The sequence below is a fragment of the Lemur catta genome, chromosome 24 (assembly GCF_020740605.2).
Source record: "Lemur catta isolate mLemCat1 chromosome 24, mLemCat1.pri, whole genome shotgun sequence".
NCBI lineage: Eukaryota > Metazoa > Chordata > Mammalia > Primates > Lemuridae > Lemur > Lemur catta.
Genome location: NC_059151.1, coordinates 9088851 through 9112884, shown reverse-complemented (window position 1 = coordinate 9112884; position 24034 = coordinate 9088851). Strand labels below are relative to the sequence as shown.

Sequence of the window (24034 nt, the reverse complement as noted above, 5' to 3'; positions counted from 1 at the left end):
TATTGCCTCCAGATTACTAAGTATTTCATTCTACCAATTATAATTTTCATAGAGAAAAAACCTGAATGGGGTCACGGGAGTTGGCAGAATGCTTTCACTTTCACCACTAGAATGGGATAGTAGATGCTCGCAGGGGACTCTTGCCGCCATGAACCTAATCATGCATAAAACACAGCAAAACAAAACTGAAATGCATTGTCAGGCACACAAGGAAATAAATCTCCAAGCAGGGAGGGAGGAAGAGAGGAAGGAAAGGAGTTGAGACCAAAGCAAAGAACAGTAAGTATTAAGCATCTACAAAAAGCCAGGTTGCTGTCTGAGCAAAAAAAAATACCAATGTTGGGGTCCAGAGTCTTTGACCCCTTTAAAATGAGAGGAACTGGGCCCAGGGCTTCAGCATCCAGCTGGGACCATCAAATAGTAGTAAATTTGCGAGAGGTTGGTAGCACACGTTGGCTCCCAAATACAACCCCTCTCTTGAGGAAATCATTTGCAGAATACTTTTCATTCTATCACTATGGTGGGCTAACAGTACTTTGAAGGAATTTTTGCCGCCATATGACTTGATCATGGATAACATATTTAATATAAGAAATAAACTGTAATGCACTGTCGGCCTCACAAGAAAGAAAATAAAGAAAATCTCTAAGAGGTGGGGGTTGGGGATGGGGGATGGGAGAAGAGGGAATAAAGAAATAAGAGGGAGAAAAGGGGAAGAGTGAGAGAAGATCCCACAGAATAAATCCCTTAAAACGAAAAGAAACAGCCAATATAAATGAGACGCAACAGGAACAACCCAAACAGACTTAACCACTTCAGATAACATATTGGAATTTCGGATATAGAATGTCAAGTAACTACACAGGAAATGCGTAAAGAAATAGAAGATGGAATGGAAAATCAGCAAGAAAGATTACTGAAAATTACACTCTTGAAGCGGAACAGTTAATTGTCACAATCAAAAATGCAAAATGGAAAGGCAAAACAGTAGATGAGAGAGAAAAGTTAATGAGTTAACAAGACAAAGTAGCACACCGGAGAGGAAATTTTTTTTTTTTTTTACCAAGCTATAAAAGAGCTCTGAAGACACAAAGAGTGTGATAGAGACAAAGAGAAAGAAAATATGAGTTAAGTGGCATCAAGGTTAAATGTTTTCTTATACATGATCTTCATCCCACCTGCACTGAAAATATTCCTAATATTTTAATATAATCATTGAATTCTGATAGCAATAGTCCTAAGACTGAAAAGGCTAAGTATCTATTACAATTTACATAATTTAGAACACAAAGAATCTAGCAGAGAACTCTCATAAGATCTGATCAGACAACTGGAACATACTTTTTGTAGACACATGCTTTACATCAAGTAAAAACTTAAAAGTGTTTCTTTCTGTACTCCTAAGGCCCCTGCAATGACACTGGGCCAACCCCAGATAATCCAGAACGATCTAATCTCATGGCCAGTTGATCAGCAACCTTAACTCCCGTTTGCCATGTAACGTAACAGATCCTAGGGACTAGGACATAGACGTTTCCAGGGGACACTTTTCTGCCTGTCACAGATGGCTGTGAACTAGGATGTGTTTTTCACAATGGATGACTTTCTCAATTAAAGAGGCGATGCTATTCAGGGCCAGAATCGTTACACTAATGTCAGATTGAAAGCTTTTTGGAAAAAGACAGTCATTTTTTTCCTACAAGGATTAAAGAGTAAAAGAATTGCTGCTATGCCAGGAAGCCAGTGAAGCCCGATGAAAACAAGCAAGTCCACTCCTTCCTTTAGGAGTCGGGCGTGCTGTGCCAGGTGTTGTCCTGCACATTGCACTTCCATTCCCAAACGAGGACACAGAAGTGTCAACAGCACCAAGCAGTTGGGAGCCAAATACACAAGCAGGTAAGTTGTTCACTGGACAGGACGCTGCTCACATTTATTAAAGAAATATTACATTTTCTTTGCAGATGTTACAAAGCCTTGTTCATGTAAGTCTATGGAATATTTCCTAACATAAACAGTTTTGCATCTGCTGCTTTTCTAATGATGATATATCTCATAATTCAACACCAGGACGGACAGAATTGGCAAGGCTCAACAGAATAGGAACAATTTATTGCAAAGAGCGTTACTAGGGAGCAAGATGGCAGAATAGAAACCTCCAGCGATCGTCCCTCCGCATGAACACCAATTTCAACAACTATCCGTGCAAGCAAGCCTTGGTTCTTCACCTTCAGAAGAACCAAAAATCAGGTGAGTGATCATATTACCTGGTTTTAACAATATGTCAAAGAAAGAGGTGCTGAGGAGGACAGAAGAGACAGTCTTGCATTGCCTACGGTGGCAGCCCTCCGCAGCGCCCCCCCAGTGCCTCGACGGCAGGCCAAGGGGAGAGAGAACCTGTGGGCCAGGGGAGGAAGAGTTCAGTGATCGTGAGACTTTGCATTGAAACCCAGGGCCACCCTGGCACGGGGAACACAGCACAGGGCAGAATTCTGCCAGCGCCCAGGCAGGGGGGTGCATTTAGACCAGCTCAGCAAGAGGGAAGTCCTCCACCCCAAACTTGAGTCCCGCCTACCCCTACCTGAAAAAAAAACAGGCTGGAAACCGGACTGAATTTGTGAGACTGTCAGGCAAAAATGGCTGCAGTCCTTGGGCAATTCCTGTGGCTGTGCAGGCTCAGAGCCAGTGGACTTGGGGTACGTGAGACATCAGCAGTGGTGGCCAAGTCAACACCTGTGTCACCTGGGAGTCCAGCTCAGGGACAGTCTTCTTCCACTTGGGGAAAGGCAAGTGAAATATCCACAGGACTTTGTTTTGCAACTTGAGTAGCATCTCAGCCACAGTAAAATAAAGTATCAAGCAGACTCCTGAAGGCCCCGAGTCCAGGCCTTAGTTCCTGGATGACATTTCTGGACCCACCCTGGGCCAGAAGGAAACACGCTGCCCTGAAGCGAAGGAGCCAGTCCTGGCAGGATCTACCACCTGCTGACTAAAGAGCCCTTGGGCTTTGGATAAACATCAGAGGTATCCAGGCAGCAGCCACCACGGGGCTTTGGGTGAGACTGGGCTGGTGTCAGGTGTGACCTGGTGCTGGTGGCCATGAGAGAGTGCCCATGCCACTCCTCTCCCAACCCCATCAGCCCAGCAGGGAGTGACAGACTCTGCCTGGTAACCCAGGGAATTCTCCTGTGTCATACCCAAGTCCACCAAGGCGGCACCACCAGGAGTCTCCAAGAGACACAGCATTACTAGGCCCGGGGCATCCTCAGTGCTAATATGGCTGCAGTGACCAAAGACTCAGATCACAACACTCAATTCCCTTTGAGTATCTGGAAAGCCTCAAGAAGGATGGGATCAAACAAGTTCAGACCGCAAAGATCAAAATTAATATAATACCTAACTCTTCAATGCCCAGATATCAATGCACATCCACAAGCATCAAGAACATACAGGAATATGTGATCTCATCTAACAAACTAAATAAGGTACCAGTGACCGATTGTGGAATGATGGAGTTGTGTGACCTTTCAGACAAAGAATTCCAAATAGCTGTCCTGAAGAAGCTCAATGAACTTCAAGACAACACAGAGAAGGGATTCAGAAGCCTATCAGAGAAGTTTATTAAAGAAATCAAAATTAAAAAACAAAAAATCAAGCATAAATTCTGGAGCTGAAGAATTCAATTGACAAACTGAAAAATGCATTAGAGTCTCTTACTGACAGAACTGACCGAACAAAATAAAGAATTAGGGAGCTTGAAGACAGGCTATTTGAAAATTCATAGTCACAACATAAAAAAAAAAAAAAAGAATAACTAGAAAACAGCCTCAAAAGGGAAAATCTAAGAGTTATTGGCCTTAAAGAGGAGGTAGAGAGAGACTTGGGTAGAAAGTTTATTCAAAGACATAATAACAGAGAACTCTCCAAACCCAAAGAAAGATATCAATATTTAGGTACAAGAAGGTCACACAACACTAAGTAGATTTAACCCAAACAAGACTACCTCAAGGCATTTAATAATCAAGGTCCCAAAGAAAAGATAAGATAAAGAAAAGGTTCTAAAGGAAGCAAGAAAAGAGAAAAAAATAAGATATAAAGGAGCTCCAATACATCTGGCAGCAGACTTCTCAGTGAAAACTGTACACGTCAGGAGAGGGTCGCATGGCATATTCAAAGTGCTGAAGGAAAAAAACCTTAAGCCTAGAATATTATATCCTGCAAAAATATCCTTCAAACGTGAAGGAGAAGCCAGGCACAGTGGCTCATGCCTGTAATCCTAGCACTTTGGGAGGCTGAGGCAGGAGGATTGCTTGAGGCTAGGAGTTCAAGACCAGCCTGAGCAAGAGCAAGACCCTGTCTCTGCAAAAATATAGAAAAATCAGCCAGGTGTGGTGGCACACCTACTTGGGAGGCTGAGGCAGGCAATTGCTTTAAACTAAGAGTTTGAGGTTGCAGTTAGCCATAATGACACCACTGTACTCTAGCCCAGTAACAAAGTGAGACCCTGAAACTACTAAAAGAAAACGTTGGGGAAATGTTTCAGGACATTGGTCCGGGCAAGGACTTCTTGAGTAATACACCCAAGGCCCAGGCAACCAAAGCAAGATTGGACAAATGGGATCACATCAAGCTAAAAAGCTTCTGCATAGCAAAAGAAACAATCAACAAAGTGAAGAGACAACCCACAGAATGGGAGAAAATATTTGCAAACTACCCATCTGACAAGGAATTAATAACTAGAATATTTAAGGAGCTCCACAGGAAAAAGTCAAATGATCTGATTAAAACATGGGCAAAGTATCTGAACAGATATTTCTCAAAAGAAGACATACATCAAGTGTGGCCATCAAGTATACAAAAAAAAAAAATGCTCAACATCATTAGTCATCAGAGAAATGCAAATCAAGGCTACAGTGAGATTTCTCACTCTAGTTAAAATGGCTTTTATCAAAAAGACAGGTAATAACGAATGCTGGCGAGGATGTTGAAAAAAGGGAACTCTCCTACACAGTTGGTGGGAATGTAAATTAGTGTAACCACTATGGAGAACAGTATGGAGGTTCCTCAAAAACTAAAAATAGAACAATCATATGACCCACGGCTGGGCATATATCTAAAGGAAGGGAAATCAGTATATAGAAAAGATACCTGCATTCCCATGTTTACTGCAGCACTATTCACAAGAGCCAAGATTTGGAATCAACCTAAGTGGCCATCAATGGGTGAATGGATAAAGAAATTGTGGTACATACACACGATGGAATATTATACAGCCACAGAAAAGAATGAAATCCTGCCATTTGCAACAACATGGATGGAACTGGAGAACATTATGTTAAGTGAAATAAGCCAAGCACAGAAAGATAAATCTCACGTGTTCTCACTCAGACAGGGGAGCTAAATATTAAAAACAATTGATTTCACAGAGACAGAGAGGAGAATGATGGTTACCAGAGGCTGAGAAGGGTAGCAGGAAGAGGGAGATAAAATGAGGATGGTTGATGGGTGCACAAATATAGTTAGATAATTAGAATGAACAATGTATGACAGCATAACAAAGTGACTATAAGCAACAATAAGTCAGGGTATACATTAAAATAACTAGAAGAGTGGAAATGTCATGTTCCTAACACAAAGAAATGATAAATGCCTGAGCTGATAGCTATCCCAATTCCCCTGATTTGGTTAATTCACATTGTATGCCTATATCAAAACAGCGCATGCACCGTATAAATGAATACAACTATTATGTACCCATATTAATTAAAATTTTTAAAAAATGGCTGGTACTCACTAGCCCAGAAAAAATAAGTGTCATTAAATTTTATTCAGAAATTTAGAACAGAATTGCATTGTGATATTTATTGCAACATCTAAGGACCTAAAAATATAACTTGAAAGCTTTTAAAACTGTGATTTATTTTAGTTTCTATTTGATTTGGTAAATGTTTCTGGTCTTTCTATACCTAAACAACTTTCACTGTATATTACATTCTTAGATATCAATTTTTAAAGGTTTGACTGCATAAATAAAATGCCTGTAAGATATAATCACTATAACTATAATTCCCAAAAGAGAATTATTTCATGCACACTGGGAACAACTGAATATATAAGGATTTACAAGGAATTATCACTATTCCAAGATTGTCATCTCATCTAGTGATTAGATATTTGATAGTATCTAAAGTTTAAGTTCACGTATGGATACTAGAAAACACGTCGCTGTAAATAATGCTCTGTGCTCTCTGCTATGTCCCTGAATTAGCGACAGAGAAGGCTAAACTAATAATACACACGGGAAAGACTTTTCAGAAAAGATTTCTCACGTAAGAAGCTTCAAAGGTATCAAGTAAACAAGACAGCCAAAGTCAGAATCAGACCACAAGGATTAGGAAAATCAATCTTAAGAGTTTATTAAGAAAAATATTCCTCATTAATTCTCATATTTCTCAAAAATATAAACATATTTCTAAGGAATTAATCGTTTCCATCCCAAATCACAATCTTTCTACATGGTCCATAAAAGAACCCAACACTTTTCTCATTAAAGCAAGCACCTTGGATTTGCTATATATTCTCTTCAATAATGGCAGTGCTGACCATCAGAAAATTAAACCTCTCCCGAATGGAAAACCCGGGACTTCACCCTGAAACATAAAACCCTGCAGCTGAAACACAGCCTTCTTCCTTTGTAGAAGCACTCAGATCCCAGTTGGTTGCAATACTTTTGCCTTCAAAAGCCAGGCCAAAGTGCAGTAACGCTATCCTGATGGAAACAGAGGGAAGATGGCCCCGTGTGTAACGTTTTCTAATCTGCTCTTTATCAGAATGTCTGAGGGTCTGGATTGTAACCATACACTTCCATTAAAAAACAATCACCTTATCCTCGATATGTCCAAATGTTATCGGGAAGTCCTGCATCTGAGATCTGATGGCCAACCCGACTGCACAGAGCTTTTTCTCCACGCCCACCGCCCTATCTGTTTCAGTAAAGTGACACCCTGTGCTTACTGACATTTCCTTTCAGCACGCATTCCCTTTAAATCCACGGAATGTTCTTCTCATACCAGCAGAGGGAGGCCTGATCCACTTCCTGAGCTTTGCGACTGCTCGATTAAGTCTCGCAGGGATTCTCCGGGAGGAATGTAGGTTTCATCCTGCTCTAACCCGATGCTGTACCGAGGTCTGGTTTCCTGTCTTTTATACCTACAGAAGGATAGATGAAGATAATTTAAGAAATGCAATGACAGGGGTAAAACATTGCAGCTGAACCAGTAATCACAACAGGATTTCTTTTAGTGCATAAATACAACACAAGATTAAATGCTTCTGCTGCCCTTAGTTATGGTTTCTAAAATACAAATCGTTATTATTTTGCTAGCGTCTTTTTTTTTTTTTTAAATCAACTACATGTTTAGTATCGACCATCTACAATTTTTCTTCTCAATTGCTTTCAATTGTATATCTCCAAGCTGGCTACATTCTGTTAGTGTTTCTCAACAGCTCCCATATCCATTCCCTAAAATCTTTTTATAAGATCCCTAATTAATGAAAGCTACAAATTTTTGGTTTACAAAAACATTATAGCTAACTCTCTCATATAAAGTAATGTGTAAAGCAAAAACAGATAAATAAAATTAAGCTTTACAAACTTTATTAATAACTACTATGTCTTCAGTTAGAAATGAGTTTATTTGAATCAACTAATCCATTCATCTACAAAGTATCCCAAATGAGTATTCATTTGTTCAAAAGGCAAATGATATAAATAGAAAGGTCCTTGATATTTCTCATACTAGAAAATAAGTTCATAGGTGACAAAATAATTTGTAACTACCACACTTAACTTTAATAACTGAACATGCTTTAATAATTCATCTGTAAATTATAATTAAAATAATTTTAATACTAAGAGGAATTTTTCAGCTCAGGAAATAAGGAATTACTTGAGCCACTCTTAGTTCAACACACCATTTACTCTGCTTAGAATCCAATCTAAGTAGCAATGAGTCCCTGAATTCCCCAACTACCCTAGTTTCCTTAGGGATGAAATATTTATCTGGGTAGTTATGATGTCCAAAGCAGAAATGAGATACGTACCTATTTATAACTTTATTAGGACAAATATTTATCAGCAGTAACAGATATTTTCAGTTAAATATAAGATGTAACTAGGTCAAAGAAAATTACGGTGAAAAGCGTCAACAGGAAAAAGTGGTAGAATATTAATATAAGGAAGATACTATAGACTCAAAATTCTACGTCGACATGCTGGAAACTCACCTGAAGTAACAGAATAAAATGATGAGGACCAAGAGCAAACTACAGACGGTCACGGATATAAGTAAAGCCTTGTGGTGTATAGGTCCATCAACAAAATCTGAAATGAAAAAGAAAGAGAGCCATAACAGGAAGGATATTTTCACTTAAAAATTAGGAAGCTGCTCTTTCCTTGAAGTTCTTGCTAAACGTCCATGCAAGATGTGAAGGACCCTTTCAACGTGCCAAGTGATCAAAAAAAAAAAATACATATATTCTCAAAATTAAATACCTTGACTAGAATGAATCATCACTCATCTAGGCACTTATTTCAAAAGCACACATTTCTTCCTTTCTCAAAGGTATAGGCTTGATACAGCATAAAAGAACATGAACACAGGTAAATGGATACGTGCAACTAAAATATAACCAGGTAGTTAAACTTTATTCCAGATCCATCTAATGGGTGGCACAGGCTCTTTTCATGTGGTCATGAATTTGAATAAAAAGTGAATCTATAATTCATTGTACATAAAACACAAAATCATCTTAGGATGAGTATAAAACGACTACTCAAATGTCGCCAAATATAGAATATATGGGTGTGCATCACTTTCAACAAAGATGTCCTTCAAAAATGCACAGCTTAATTTTTTATAATGAAATCCTACTTTAAAAGAATGTATATTTTCTAGCCAAAAAATGTGTTTTTTATAGAACACATTATTAAACATTATTTTGTTTTAACTCTAGTTCTTGAGAAACCAGATTTACTTACAGCATGATTTCTCAAACCTTATAAGTAAGAATGACTTAGCTTTACAAATGCATTTTACTGACTTTAACCCCAGAGATTTTTATTCAAAGTATTTATTTTTTAATAATCATCCCAGGTGATTTTTATGCAGGTGGTCACTGGGACATATTTTGAAAAAACTGACTTAAAACCAGGTGCACTTATACAGTAATAGAATTAGCACTGTTCTTGTCAAGGGTACCATGTACCTTTGAGAGGGTGATTACTGTTATTTAATTTTAAAAGTAGTATTGTAATTTATGACTTCAGTTACTATAGACAAGAGGTTTTCCAAATGGCCAACTAAATATTTAGCAGGAGACCTTATCCCACCCAATGTAACTTTTTTCATTCAGAAGTATGGTATGTTCCAAGAAGAAAAATTAAAAAAAACCAACTAGCTAAAACAAGATAAACAAAATCACCACCTCCTCACTACTCAGGAAAAATTACTGCTAACAGTTTAGCATATGCCACTGCAGTATAATTTTAATGAACAAAAAAAGTTCATGAGCAAAATATTTCACAAAAATGTATTACTGTATTGCCTTACAACTGGATTGTTTTCCTTTATAAATGAAATGTGAATTTTCCAAAACAAAAAATTTTGTAACATGACTTTTTAGTTGATTTTTAACTTTTTTAAAAATTACCTATCCTTTTAATTGACACATAATAATTTTACATATTTATAGGGTACATAGTGATATATTGATATATATGATGTATAGTGATCAGATCAGAGTATTAAATAATTACCATATCCATCATCTCAAACATTTACCATTTCTTTGTGTTGGGAACACTCAAGATCCTCCTTCTAGCTATTTGAAATTATACATTATGGCAACATGATTTTTAAAAACTAGATTGTATTATATGTAGACACATCCTAATTAGAAAGCCATTCATTTGTTGTCATAGATTTAGGAAATTTCCAAGATTCTGCTATAAGACTTCTTTGCTTTAATAGCTAAAATTCTGTAATGAACCCTCTTACACATACATCTTTGCACATCAATGATTATTTCCTTAATAAAGATTTCTAGAAGTAGAATTATTAGTTCAAAGGACATATATTTTAAATGTTTTCGTATATACCATCAAATATCCTTTAAAAAGATTGCAACGGTTTCTATGTTACCGTCAATGTGAACATATATTTAATTATTGTGAAATAATTTCAGCCTTAGAGAAAAACTATAAGAAAAAAGAACTCTAGTAAGTCCTTCTCCCAGATTTCTCATTGTTAACATTTTATATTTGTTTTATAATTCTCTTGCTCTCTCAGTGCTTCTTTCTCTCATTCTCTATTATGTATATATGTATACATTTGCATTTATATTTTTTAATTATTTGTATATCTGTATTATTTTTGGATCAAAGTTGCAGACATAATGCCCCTAGTCCATTTATAAATACTTCAGAGTACACTCCTAAGAACAAGACATTGTCTTACCAAATAGTAACAATTTCCAAAATCAGGATATTGACATGGACACATAAATTAAAAATAAATCTTAATTTAAAATATTTCAGAGAAAGTTTAGATTAACCAAATAGTTAACACAATTTCCAAAATCAGGACATTGACATGAACACATAAATTAAAAATAAATCTTACTGTAAAATATTTCAGAGTAAGTTTAGATTATACATTACTATATAATATATAGTATATTTAACATTATACACTACAATTCACAAGTACAAATGTCTTGTCCAAATCTCATGATGGTCAATGTTATGATTTATTCATCAGTCCAAAATGTGTATGTTTAACAGCTATTCATGATCCGTACATACTACTTGTGAAATACTAATGAAAGCAGTCTACATCTGAGAAGACTAAATGAAAGACCACTAAGGACAAGAAGTTTTATATTAATAAATTCAGAAATGTTGCCAGAGGTCCAGGAAAAAGGAATTCAGGAACTGAACTACTATAGTCTGTGTCCAAAAAAGCCATTGAGGTCTGGCCATCCCACCCTGAATGTGCCCGATCTCGTCTGCTCTCAAAAGGCCACTGAGGGTTTACCACAAACAAGTCCTACCTAGTTAGCACATTCGTTGTCTGAAACGTGTTGCTTAGTAAATCTCAAATATAATTTTTAAGCTCTTAAAATTAAGTAGGCTAAAATTTTACACTATGAATTGTCTTAAATTTTTTTCTCCATGTCACCATGCAGAGTTAGCAATAGATCCAAGATGCCACAATACCTCCACCAGTGACAGCATGCTCACAGTCCTGTCACATGGCTCTCACGCACGCAACTACCACAGCACATACGCATGTAAAGACTGCTGCTGGAAACTTCGCTTAAAATGTATTTCCAATTTCCTCGATAACAAAAGCCTGATTTTGCAGAAACCCAAAGAGAACACAAGATACTCAAATAAAACTAACCATATAATCACAACATACTCCAAGTATATGAACACAGAATACTTTTCCATTTGAGTGATGTCATTTTACTAAAGCTCTCAGCTTCACTGCCTTTTACTGTCCATGTAAATGCAAGGTACAGAGTACACCCTGAGCTGCAAGAACATTATTTATTACTTATCTTATTTCTGATGTACAAGAGCATTGAGACCAGAAGGATCGAAGGGGCTCTTTCCTTGCCATCAAGCACTGTATTTATTTAAGGCTTGCGTTACCTTCCAATTTTGCTTTCCTTTGCCCCAATAACCCTGTCCCTGCAGCCTCATCTACCGCCTGCTTGTCTTCCCTGGTGCATGGGTGATCCTTATCAATAAACCTTTTGTTTCTGCTGGTCATGTTTTAGTCTGCCATTACCTGTGCTCAGAGCATTAACAATGCAAACACTCAAGTCGCTGCCAGGGTCTCAGAAAGCGAAGGCTTCCAGATTCCCATCAGGGAAAGGGCAGAGCCACAGCTCTCTGCAGGGCAGCAGGTTCTTCTACCTGTGCTGCCCCTGCAGCTGCTCTGGGAAAGAAGCAAGGACTCCCCAGGGAAGCCTGGTCACCCCGAGAGGCAAGTACGAATCGCCAGTGGTGTAACACAACTGCATTCTGTCACTGCTGTCTCCTCTCTAATGACTAAGTGGTTTGCAGCTGCTTAAAACGCCAGGACTGTTCTTCCAAGGCTGGAAGATGGTTCGCAATTACAGTAAGAAATGGGAGGAAAAAAAAAATCACACACCTAGAAAGAATCTTGGAAATAACCATCAATACTCGGCAAACGTAGATAGTACACATTCAACAAAAATACCGTACACGTGTGTAGGAGGGAGGCCAAAAAAAAAAAAAAAGGCAGCAGCTCTGTGGTATAGGGGTGGTACTCTCAGACCACAGTCTGCAGTGACTTTTCCTGAACCCCAAAATGACGGGCCCAAAAGGGTGAGGTGGCATCTGCAGAGATCTTGCCTAAGGCACAGCCTGGGATCCTCAGGGCACAAAAGCACAAAGCTTTTTCACTCTGTCCTCTAGAGACTTAGTCCACTAGTTTTGTAAGTGCCAATATTCCCAACCTCCTCAGATAGTACACCCTCATCTTCCTCGTCCTAGCTGGAATCTGCCTCCATCTCGTTCAGGTATGAGATTTTTTTCCATCTAGACGTGCTGTTTCATACGCCTATATTTTGCAAAGGCCTCTCAAATATTACTGTCCTTAACTACTGCCTCTGCTTAGAGTCACCGCTACTTACATACTGTGCAAACTTAGGAAAGTTAGTAAACCCTTCTGTCCCTGCATCTTCCTCATATTTAAAGTGGAAATCACAATCCTAAATACCTCTTAGGGTTCTTGTGAGGCTAAAATTGATTAATTTATGTAATACTTAGCACAATGCTAGGGTAATGTTAGCCATTTTAATTTTTAAATTCTTATCCACTTGGTCTATTCTGCCTTGTCCACTTAGCAAACTCCTGTTCAGCCTTAAAAAGTCTTATTCGGGTATCACTTCTATAAAGCAATTGTGACATCCTCCCACCCCAGACATAGCTAGCCATTCGCTCTTTTGTGTCTTTAATACACTTTATAATTTAACTCTAGTACCGAGATATTCCTAACCAAATAAAATCTTAGTTATTTATATGCTTTTCTCTTACACCCTAGTCTACACTTTTGGGAAGAAAAATTTTCTTCATCCATTTCTGTATCCCTAACACCTAGCATGTTTGTTACCTGGCAAAAAAAAAATTAAAAAAAAAAAAAACCCTTCCTGTAAGGTTTTGATGTGAGTTATTATGAACCAATCTTTTATAGCTTTCTAGACTAGTATAGGAAAAATGTTATAAAATGTTATCAAAGTCAGGAAATTCCATTATGTTTTGTTGGAAAGAGTTTCCCTTCTCAAGAAGTAAAATCAATCATGAGGGATCATTCTCAATCACTTAAATAAGACAGGATTTAAAACCCTACAACAATTACAAATCGTTTATTTTGCGGTGAGAGCAAGAAGGAGAAAGGAACCATGGGGGCTGTTCCTAATGAAAAGTCTCTTGGGATGCAATATTTTTCTTTTTAAATTAGCAGCTCTTACACGTATAAGTTTTGAAATTAAAACGTTTAGACATCTTTCCCATTTTATCAATATATTGACGTATGATTTGACTAAAAACTAGTTACTCTAGCATAAATAAAAGGAAATGCCATATAGCAAATAATCTTTGATTCAGTCCTTTCTAGGGTCTTCATTATCAAAATAAATGTAGCCAAATGATCATTTTTAAATGAAAACACAACTTCTGAATAACTTCGGGGTGAGCAGAAAGCTCCATCTCCCTAACTCTAGCCTCCTGCAACACACATAACCCAGGAACTGTAGTTTTCTGAATGGAAATGGGGAGAAAGTAAAGTAATAAAAATCCCAAGAGTGAAGCCACGTACAACTATTTTCCCAAGAACCACTTGCACGTGTCTTTAAATGACAGCTTCGTTATGTCACCCTGCCTCAATCCTCTGCTCCTGCACTGGAAAATGGTGCAGGTAGATACATTAGGAAAAGAGCTAACAATTCTAGCTGTTATTTGCATTATGCCCAAATCCTCTCCAGCCCAGAGCCTGGCTCTCCTTACCTCTGTTCTTCAGCGGCGGCAGCGTAGGGTGCAGGTCTTTGTTACACTCATTCCTTTCCGTGCAGCACTCGATTGATCTTCTCTGATGAGGAATGGGAGTGTCCTGCAAGTGAAACCAAACATCTCTTAGTGCGTTTCCTCCCAATTTCAAAGTCACGTCATCTAAAACTTAAGACATCATCACTATTGAGAGAACTTATTTAAATTTCTAGTCATTTGACTCAAGCATCTTGAAAATGTTATTTTCTTTCAGGTAACGTCTTTCAAATCACCATGTGTTATCTTATAGCAATTTTTGCATTGCAATTTTTGCATTTCAAAATTACTACTACATTTATAATAACCAACATACACTGTGTGAACTGAGGAAGGCAGTGCGTCTTGATGCAATTAGCTAAACTGGATTTTGAGGAAGATGATCGAAGGAGACACTAAACAAGACGTTAACAGCAAAAATAAAAAGAAGATTTGATTTCAAATTGAAGGGAGAATTGGCCCAATGGCAATTTTCAATTATTTTCCCAATTACAGTCATGCACGCTTAAAGACGGGGAAATGTTCTGGGAAATGCATCGCTGTGCGAACATCCCTTGGTGTACTAACACAAACCTAGATGGCATAGCCTACCACACACAACGGCTATATGGTACAGCCTGTTGCAGCGAGGCTACAACCTGGATAGCATGTTACTGTACTAAATACTGGACGCAACTGTAACCCAAGGGTAAGTACTTGTGTATCTAAACACAGAAAAGGTACAGTAAAAACATGGTGTTACAATCTTATGGGACCACCATTTGCTGTCATCCTACGTGTGGTCCTTCAAAAACCTAAATGTCATTGTGTACTAAAAACAGAATGGCCAAGAAAAAATTGTTTTAACTTGCTTGAGATTTGTTGGAGACCCAGCCGATGAAGGGCTACAAAGTAGAGTCAAGCGATCTTCCTTACCCGACACTGAAAATCTGAGCCTTCTAGTCCGAGGCATCCGGAAGTGACCACAGGCATCCCAGAATCATCCTCTTCTATCATTGTGAAACAGTATCCGTCAGTGCTGAAAACCAAACAGGCAGAGTGAGAGAGTGTTGTGTGTGTATGTGTGTCTGTCTGTCTGTCTGTCTCTCTCTCTCTCTGGGGAAAAGGAAATGAATGATGAGTATCATTTTTTTTTTTTTTGAGACAGAGTGTCACTTTGTTGCCCGGGCTAGAGTGAGTGCCGTGGCATCAGCCTAGCTCACAGCAACCTCAAACTCTTGGGCTTAAGCGATCCTCCTGCCTCAGCCTCCCGAGTAGCTGGGACTACAGGCATGCACCACCATGCCCGGCTAATTTTTTCTATATATTTGTAGTTGTCCAGATAATTTCTTTCTATTTTTAGTAGAGACGGGGTCTTGCTCTTGCTCAGGCTGGTCTCAAACTCCTGACCTCGAGCGATCCACCCGCCTCAGCCTCCCAGAGTGCTAGGATTACAGGCGTGAGCCACCGCGCCCGGCCAAGATGAGTATCATTTATTCCATTGCAAATAAGGAGAAAGTCAACGATCATTATAGGGTACAATCTGTTAAGAGAATCTTAAAACTTTCTTTTATGAAAATGGATTTCATTATCATAAAAACACTTGGTAATATCTCCTTTGTCCATAAACTCACGACAAAGGATTCAAAATTCTCATATAACGTATTATCATTCATTACTATTAATAACCATATATACCAATTACTGAACACCGTGGCCCTCCACAGATACCACTTTTCCGGACAAATCCAGACACACACCCCTGTGAGCAGTGTAGACCTACGCTCAGCTTCCATATGAGGAGATGGAGGCTCAGAGAGCTTGAGTGATATCCCAGATGTCACACAGTGAGCGAGAGGGAGAGCAAGGGTTTGAACCCGTGCAGGTGAATGCTTGTCTTGGTTACACTTGGTCTGAGATAGTGAAATATGCTTATTTCCTGCTAAGGCATGAAATCTAAAGACAGGCAGGAATTGGGATTGGCACAGCAGAGCTGAGACGATAAACATTCTGCCCGTTGGCACCTCTGCTCTAGGCTGGTCTGTCGTATGAAGGGATTAAGCTCTGGCAGAAGCAGTCCAGGCTCGAGTTGGGGGTTAGGATAAGGGCGGATCACAGAAAGACATAGCTCTGTCAAGACAGTGGAAAGGAAAGAAACAAAATTTTCAACTTCTGTATGATTTTCTAGGTGAAAAATAACTTTCACTTATTCTGTGTCCTTTACTCCTCATGACAATAATGAGAAGAAAGTAATATTATTTCTGTTGTACAGATAAGGAAATTAAAGTTGTGAGAGTGTAACTAACTTACACAAGGTCCAAAAACAGTTAAAGAATCAGGCCTCAAATCAAGGGCCTCTCACTTCATGCCTACATGCTTTCTGCTATCCCCTCCTGGGACCAAAATGGAAAACAAGAACTGTGATATCATCTATCTATCTATTATACATCTAGGATACATATGTAACTATTTGTACACAGACATTACCATCTTCAGAAGTTTGGGTGATGAATGCCAATAGACTCCCAATGTAAGCCATAAACCACCACCCACCACTGCACATCTTAAGAAATAAAGCACTAAACTCTACCTCCAGGCTGTTCTCATACACACACATGCCCAGAGTCCAAGACAGATATGACAACGCCGTCCTCAAGGGGAATGGGAAGAAAGCTCCGAGGATGGCATTAGCCATGGTTTGTGGGTTTGTCTATTCTGCCTCAGTGGTGGCAGAATTCTACCACACACTACCATACACCCTTCGCGTTTTTTCAACAGCTTTAGAATCGTTTAGTTGGTTTATAAGTCTTGAGTGATCCAAAATACCTCAGTCTATAAAGACTAGTACAACAGAGTTCAAATATAGTAATGAATAGCTAGGAAGGGCCAGTGATAAATCTGTTAGAACAAGGTCAAATGCATAAGTATTGTCCTGGAAGAAAGCCTGCCTCTGAAAAGTCTTTCTGTTCTTTGAATTCTTTGGGGCTCTTTAACCAGTTTACTGAAATTGTTACAAAAATGTAAAGCATGTCAACACTGAAGAAATAAACAAAATAGCTGTTTTTGTTTGTTTGGAGACAGCGTCACTCTGTAGCCCAGGCTGGAGTGCAGTGGCAGGATCACAGTTCACTTCAATGGTTCTGTGTGCGCAATTTTGAAGAGCCCGACAGTATTCACTCTATTAATTCCAACAACAAACTGGGCCCATTTAACATTCTCACTCATGATTAATGGAAGGCACAAAAGGAGAGTTATTCCTTATTTAAAAATCCGTAAGTGAATTTGAAATCACAGCCTCTTCCAACAAAATTAGAAGTTCTAATGAGGACTCACTGTTCTCTTAAGTGCAATGGTTTGAAATGAACATCTTCTACTGGAGGGGGAAAAGAAAAAAAAAAAGAATCAAAGTTCAATGTTTAAATGACCAGGGCAACAGTGGAAAAAAACTAGATGGCTTATAATGAAGTTCAGCAAGCAAGGCAAGAAGTATAAACAAACCAGAACAACACACACTTTAAATACTCTGAGATCTCAAGCACCTGTCTGAAAACTCACACCCCCTCGCTCAGCAAGAGGTTTAAAAGGCCTGGGTCAGTACTAACTTTATAAAAAGGCTCACAGCCCCTACGCTTTTCCTTTTGCCCGCTGTGACTCTTCAACATATACGGCTGGAGACTTACCTCACTCCTCGCTTAAGCAGCTTGGTGTCACCCGCACAGCCTTTGAGCAAACACACAATTTGATTTCTTACACCTTAAACCCTCAAACTGCCCAGGCAGGAGAATTCTGGGTGAGAACCCAGCAAGATAAAGGAGGAAGTACTAAAAATGATCTCTGGAAAAAGTAAAACAATCATTTTCAGACACAGATACCACGCGTGAGGAAGTGGAGGAACATGAGAGAGGTGGTGAGACAGGGACCAAGGCTATCACAGACCACGTCAAGACAAGGAAGGGTATTTCAGCCAGACTAGATTCCATAGAGAAAACAATACATAAACAAGGATGAGATAACACTTGCTAGGACAGGAAAATGAGAACACTGGCATAGCGAAAGCCACAGAAGAAGAGTTAGAGGAGACTGCAGCTTTCAAGGCACGTGCTGATGGCCTGCAGCCCCAGGAATAGAATCTGCAGATGGAACCAGATGGATTATGATGCAAAGTGACACCTGGGATGATATTTAGACAATAGACATTAGCTTGAGAGAGAGATGGCAATGGCTTTACCCTTTACTTTGAATGACAGACATAAAAAAGGCCTATTACTATACTGAGCCATGATGTATCTGCAGTACATCCTCTGACTTGCGCGCCATGAGCAATGGAAATGGCACGGATTTTGTAAGTAGACGTATCTGCAACTGACAGAGACCAAGCTAAGAATGACTTTGGCCTTGGCGTTGGTTGGTAGAGTAATGGACGTTACTGATGAAGAGTTTATAGGCCTCTAAGACGTTGCATATGTTCTCTGAATTATCCTGTGGCATTTCAGATTCACTTTTAAGTATGATGCACTGTTGATTCTTGGCCTCCTTCTGGAATATTCTCTCCCGGGAGGTGGAAGTGATAATGAACATGAAACCTACCTATGACACTCAGTTTGGCTAAGATCCGGGTAGCGTAAGTCCTCAGGTCAGACGACTTAGACCAGCCCTTATCTAATGTAGTCATAAGAAAACACACCCTTGTCCTGGAAACTGTTTTACCTAGGAGGGTAAGATTTGGCACAATATTACTTAAGATGTGTTCCCCTGCTGGCCAGCAAACTATTAATACAGTTTCCAGAAATGGAAACTTATATAGCAATTTGAGAGGATAAATTTATGTCTGTTGAAACTAAGTAACAGGCAATAGAAAAACATGCATATATTTTGCAAAGATTTTTTAATTCATTTTTCTGACAATTTGTTTTTATTATCAATACATTTTAGAAAAATATCGGGCAACTTATTGTGGGGAAAGAAACCATCTTTCACCAGACATAGCTTGAAAAGTACTGATCAGGAGGGCAAAGAGTAGAGGGTGGGCTGAAAGACAAGGAGGTACAGAGTCATGGATTTATTCTAGGTCTTAAAAGAACAAAAGTAGCCCCTGTGATTCATACATGATTGATCTCACCTCACAGAAAGACTCAACTGGAATCAATACCTTGTTAGCAAAATACACGCGCATTTTACTCAAGAGCAAACATCTGCTCCTTTGAGAGCCAGTGTCAGGACTGGCTGCTGGCCAAGAATTCAGGACTTTGGGATCTTGGCCATAACTGTGCCATCGTTATCATCCTATCTACCGAAAATTGCTTAACCTTTCAGAAGTTCGGCTTTCACACCTGGAAAATACAGATAACGCTACATTCTTCATAGGAATTTTATAATGACTAAAGACAGGTAAAGGTAAACATGTTAATATTCACAACAGCTTCAATAAATATTAGTTTTCTGTTGACTTCTACAAGTTAACCCATACGTGTTGACTGTAATGGTATACCCATGTCATTTTGTAGGGTACCAATGTTATTTTTACCATTTTTGTTTTACTTTTGTTTTCTTTTTCTTTGCTATCATAAGTCAGATCAAAGACTGGCAACCATATAATTCACAACCCATTCCGATCTGGCTTCTACCTCAACTACGTTACATTTCTTTAAACTACAGTTATCTGTGTCGAGAAGTCGGATCTCCGTGTTTCAGTTCTCATCCTACTTGGCCAGGAATGGCATATCCAGCATGGCTGACCTCACTAGCTCCCTCTGCAAGCCTGGCTTCAGCAACATCACACTCACTGCCTACTGCCAATTCTTAGTCTCCCGGGGACACCCTCCTCCTCCTTTACTCAAGCATTAAATGTCTCAAGGCTCAGTGTACTCTGGTAGGCCGGATCTTTATTGATTCCAAGTCTTCATGCTTTGCCATAGACGTGGCTTCGCCTTGACTGTGACCTTGACTGTGTCCCTGGATGTGGTCAGCACGATGTCAGGGGACGTGACAGAGCAGAAGCTGTAAGAGGCTGCTCCCTCACACTCACACATGTGAGCAGGAACATGTCCTGGGAGCGGCTGGATCAAAGCAATGCAGACACGTGCGGCAGCCCTGAACTTGAGCAGCGGCCCCACGTCCAGCCCGCTCCTCCCAGCACAGCCCCGCACCCCCACGGCCCTCTCACAAACCCCTGGATGAAAAACCACGTGCCTTTAGTTGGGAGCCACTGTGAGCACGAGGTTGTCTGTTCCCCAGCAAACCTCAACTGCTGATCTCACTCTGCATTCTCACCTCAACCTCTCTGAGCTGCAGACCCACACCCCACCGCCTACTCTCCGATGTCTCCACTTGCCAGTATCAAAAACCTCAACCTTAGCATGTCCACATTGGAACTTGGCTCTTTTCCTTTGTCCTCTTTCATTAACCCTAACCCTAACCCTAACCCACACTATGCATCCGCCTCTCCAGCTAGAAACCTGCAAAGCCCCTCTTGTGCCCCCTCCCGTACCCAAGCCCCCGCCACACACAACTCTACCTTCTAGATGTCTCTCAGATACATTCCACTTGCTCCTGCATGGGCACCATCTTAGTTCCAGACCATTTGCCTGCACGTGACCTGTTCTTAATGAACCCACCATTCGATTGCTCTGAGCTAACTCTTCTTGAATTCCCTTTTGTCGTCTTCTAATACATTGAATACTCCACAGCAAAGAAAATTTTTCAGAGAAACAAACACCCACTCCACTGGCTTGCCAGCACTGTCAGAAATACGACTGCACTTTGCAAACAGCCCACCCGGCCCCGACAGCCCCCCTGTCTGCAGGCCCAGCCCCCCCAAAGCTCCCCCTGCCCTGTGCTCCGGGGAAACCGGTCTCCTGTGGACACGTCCAGCTTCTCCTACCGCAGTTACCCCCGACTGAACACCTCCTCCCAGAGCAACTTAGGACACTTCAGCGACTTCAATATGGAAAACAGGACAAAATATCTGAAACTGGGTTATTCGGGGAAAATCCTGAACATTCGATCACGAGGACAATAGCTCAAACGACACACACAGATGTACTCTGAATACCCCGGACTGAGATAAAATAGTAAAATACCCCCCTAATTTGCGTTCTCCTGCTAATCTTCCTTTCTTCAGAAAACTTTTTAGCTTTCCTAATACTTTTTCTCTCTACTGTAATGAGAACGTGTTTCCCAGGAGAAATGTCTGAGCTTTGCAATCATTGGCATGAGACTCTGTGATCCCAAGTTCGTTCTTTGGTACGAAGTTGAGTTACTATACCTCTCTGGATCCCAAACTGCATACGTCTGATGAGAGTAAGCATTCCCTACGATGCTGCGCTGTTGTACTTATTAAATGAGATATATGTTTATGAATAGACCCAGCTGTGCTCCCTGCGTCATTCGGTCAATACATATTTCTTGTGCTAAATAGACTAGGTTTTTGGGGATGCCACTGGTAAGCTTATAATAGATGCTGCTTCATAGGAAATATAAAATTTAAAACAACTCTCCGGGAGAAAGAAAACCACACAACTCAGTTTTGTGCACCTTCTGGCTAATGAAACCCCACATGGCTGCCCAGATATCCTTCCTGACTCTAAGCCCATCTCCCTATTCGAGTTCACGACATCTCTTGAGGCTCACTCTGCTTCTCTGGCATTTGAACTCCCGAGAGCCACCGTCACTGGCTAACTTACCCACTTCTGCCTTGGCACACCTGGCCCCCTTAAGCTATAGCTCTTCATCCAGGGTCGTCCCCACCCTAAGGAGCAAGAGTGATCAGCAGCTATACCGGTCAGCAAAATGCATACGGCTGCATAAAGATGTGTGAGCTAAAAAAAGGCGGGACAGTCCAGGTTCAAATGTTATGAAGTACCCACAAAAACATGATTACCTACTAAGGAATTTATTTTCTAGTACGGTGACAATGTCTGTCCTCCTATCTGGGGAATGCATATAAACTCCATCACTATACTGTTTCCCAGAGGCAGTTTGTGAATATTCCCAACAGCTGAGCTGTTCTTTCCAAAGTACTACCACCGTCGGCATGATCAATGGTTAAGACAAGAAAGCCCCATCACACTCATTCGACAGCCCCTGTTGTTGAACTACTAATCGTGGGGACTAGGGCTTTGGAAAGAAAATTATTGGTTTTTGCACCTTGACAAGGAGCCTGGGAGCTGAGCTCTGTGTTCATGTGCCCGTATCCTGTTTGGAAGAAGGAAGAAGAATCTCAGAACAACACTATTTGGGGATAAGACACAATTCGATATTTCTTTCAAGACAGGCAAGCTCTAAGAGTTAATAGAGCGAGGCAATCTCCTCCAGAATGTGTTCTTGGAAACACTAGCCTACGATGGGGGGATAAAGTGTGATATTTTGTCAAAGCTAGACTTAAATCATCTACACCACCCACCTGCAAATATTGTTGACCGAGTCTTCTGGACAATGGTGGTGGCATTTACAACGTAAGATCTTCGGGCGGGGGGTGGGGGCTGTACTCTCACCATCCTCTTTCTTGGTGCCCACGTTTAATTTTCCTGAACTTCGCAAAAGCATGTTATCAAGAAAGTTCGCTGAAAAGAAGAAAGAATGAGAGTTAAGCATCTGCGGGATAGCTTTACACAGTCTTTGGTCCCGAGGACAACAGGAGATTAAATAAAAAATGAAGTATTCATGACACTCAAAGATTTACATGAGAAAACAGATATTTTGATGTTTTTGATAAAAATTACACCTTCTACATAGTGTATGTCTCAGATAGAATAAAGTCCCATAAGCCATTAAGGATGGTATTTGATATTTGTAAATTATAATAGCTGTATTTGAGTGGAAGGAACTTGACGAAACAGTATTATATAGATCATTGCTACTCTGTAGGGAGATACTATGGGTAAATATTGTTATCGCCATTTTTCAGATAAGAAAATTGAGACTCAAAGTTTAAGTGATCCATATAGTCAATAAATTACAGAGCCAGCATTTAAACCCAGATTGTTTGAGCCCTAAGATCGTCTTTCTACCATATCACGGGGCCCCCTTACTTTAGATATATCATGTATTTTTTAAAGAAATCATTGGATATCTTTAATCTAAAAAATTGGGAAGACAAAAACTTCGTCAACACCAAGGTTTATTTCAAAAGATACATCTTCCCCATCAGCTTTTACATGCAATAATGCCTACCTATTATTGGAATGATATTCCTACCATCTTTGATGAAGACACTATGCTAGATATAATCTCTTAGCAACAGATTTTCTAGGTTCAAAATCAGGCTTCTCTATTTACCAGTTAGTTGTCCTTGGAAAACTTCACAAATAATCTTGCTGTGCTTCATTTTCTTATCCTTAAAATGGAGATAATTTTAAGCACCTACACCTCACATCAAGAGTTTAGGGTGTTCATGTAACACAGAAGGGGGTGTGTATCAGTTGCTACCTATTATTAATGTTTTAGAGACTGTGCTAAGAGCTCTTATAGAAATCATGTTACTGCATATAGTGTCACCTTGAGCAGTGTTCAATGTAAAATCTCTCATAACACATCCAGCTTGCCTATAATTCAATGGAATTTCAACTAAAATATGACCTACGATAAAGACTCTTGGGTTAAAAACTTAAATCCTAGATCAGAAATATAATAGATGCAATAATATATATAGTATGCACGTTAATTTTTTTTAACCACAGATGAGTGCCTCTAGGCATTGGTTATATCAGAGCATGAGCAGTTTAGAAAAAAAAATCTGTGATAATTTTCCTGATGTTCTACATATTAAGCTAATTAGTAAAATTCTTATGAAATAATAGTTGAAGAAAAAAGCAATAAAACATGTTAAATCAATATATCGGAATTTTCCCTCTAGTCATTATTAGCTCTAATATTTCACTGGATTTTTCAAATTTATATTAATACAAGATGTGAATGTAACTT

At 39.5% G+C, this 24034-nt stretch overlaps 1 protein-coding gene across 2 annotated transcripts in view; it reads right to left on the bottom strand.

The window, feature by feature from the left end:
* BMPR1B (bone morphogenetic protein receptor type 1B) overlaps nucleotides 1-24034 on the bottom strand; it is a 161925-nt gene that overhangs the window by 14966 nt on the left and 122925 nt on the right. For both annotated transcript variants that reach the window (XM_045536733.1, XM_045536734.1), the window contains 5 exons: nucleotides 22515-22674; nucleotides 15050-15152; nucleotides 14099-14201; nucleotides 8284-8380; nucleotides 7068-7206 (listed from right to left, as the gene is read on the bottom strand). In XM_045536733.1, the coding sequence (XP_045392689.1) occupies nucleotides 7068-7206; nucleotides 8284-8380; nucleotides 14099-14201; nucleotides 15050-15152; nucleotides 22515-22657 (585 nt within the window). In that variant the 5' untranslated portion in view covers nucleotides 22658-22674. The remainder of the gene's footprint in view (nucleotides 1-7067; nucleotides 7207-8283; nucleotides 8381-14098; nucleotides 14202-15049; nucleotides 15153-22514; nucleotides 22675-24034) is intronic.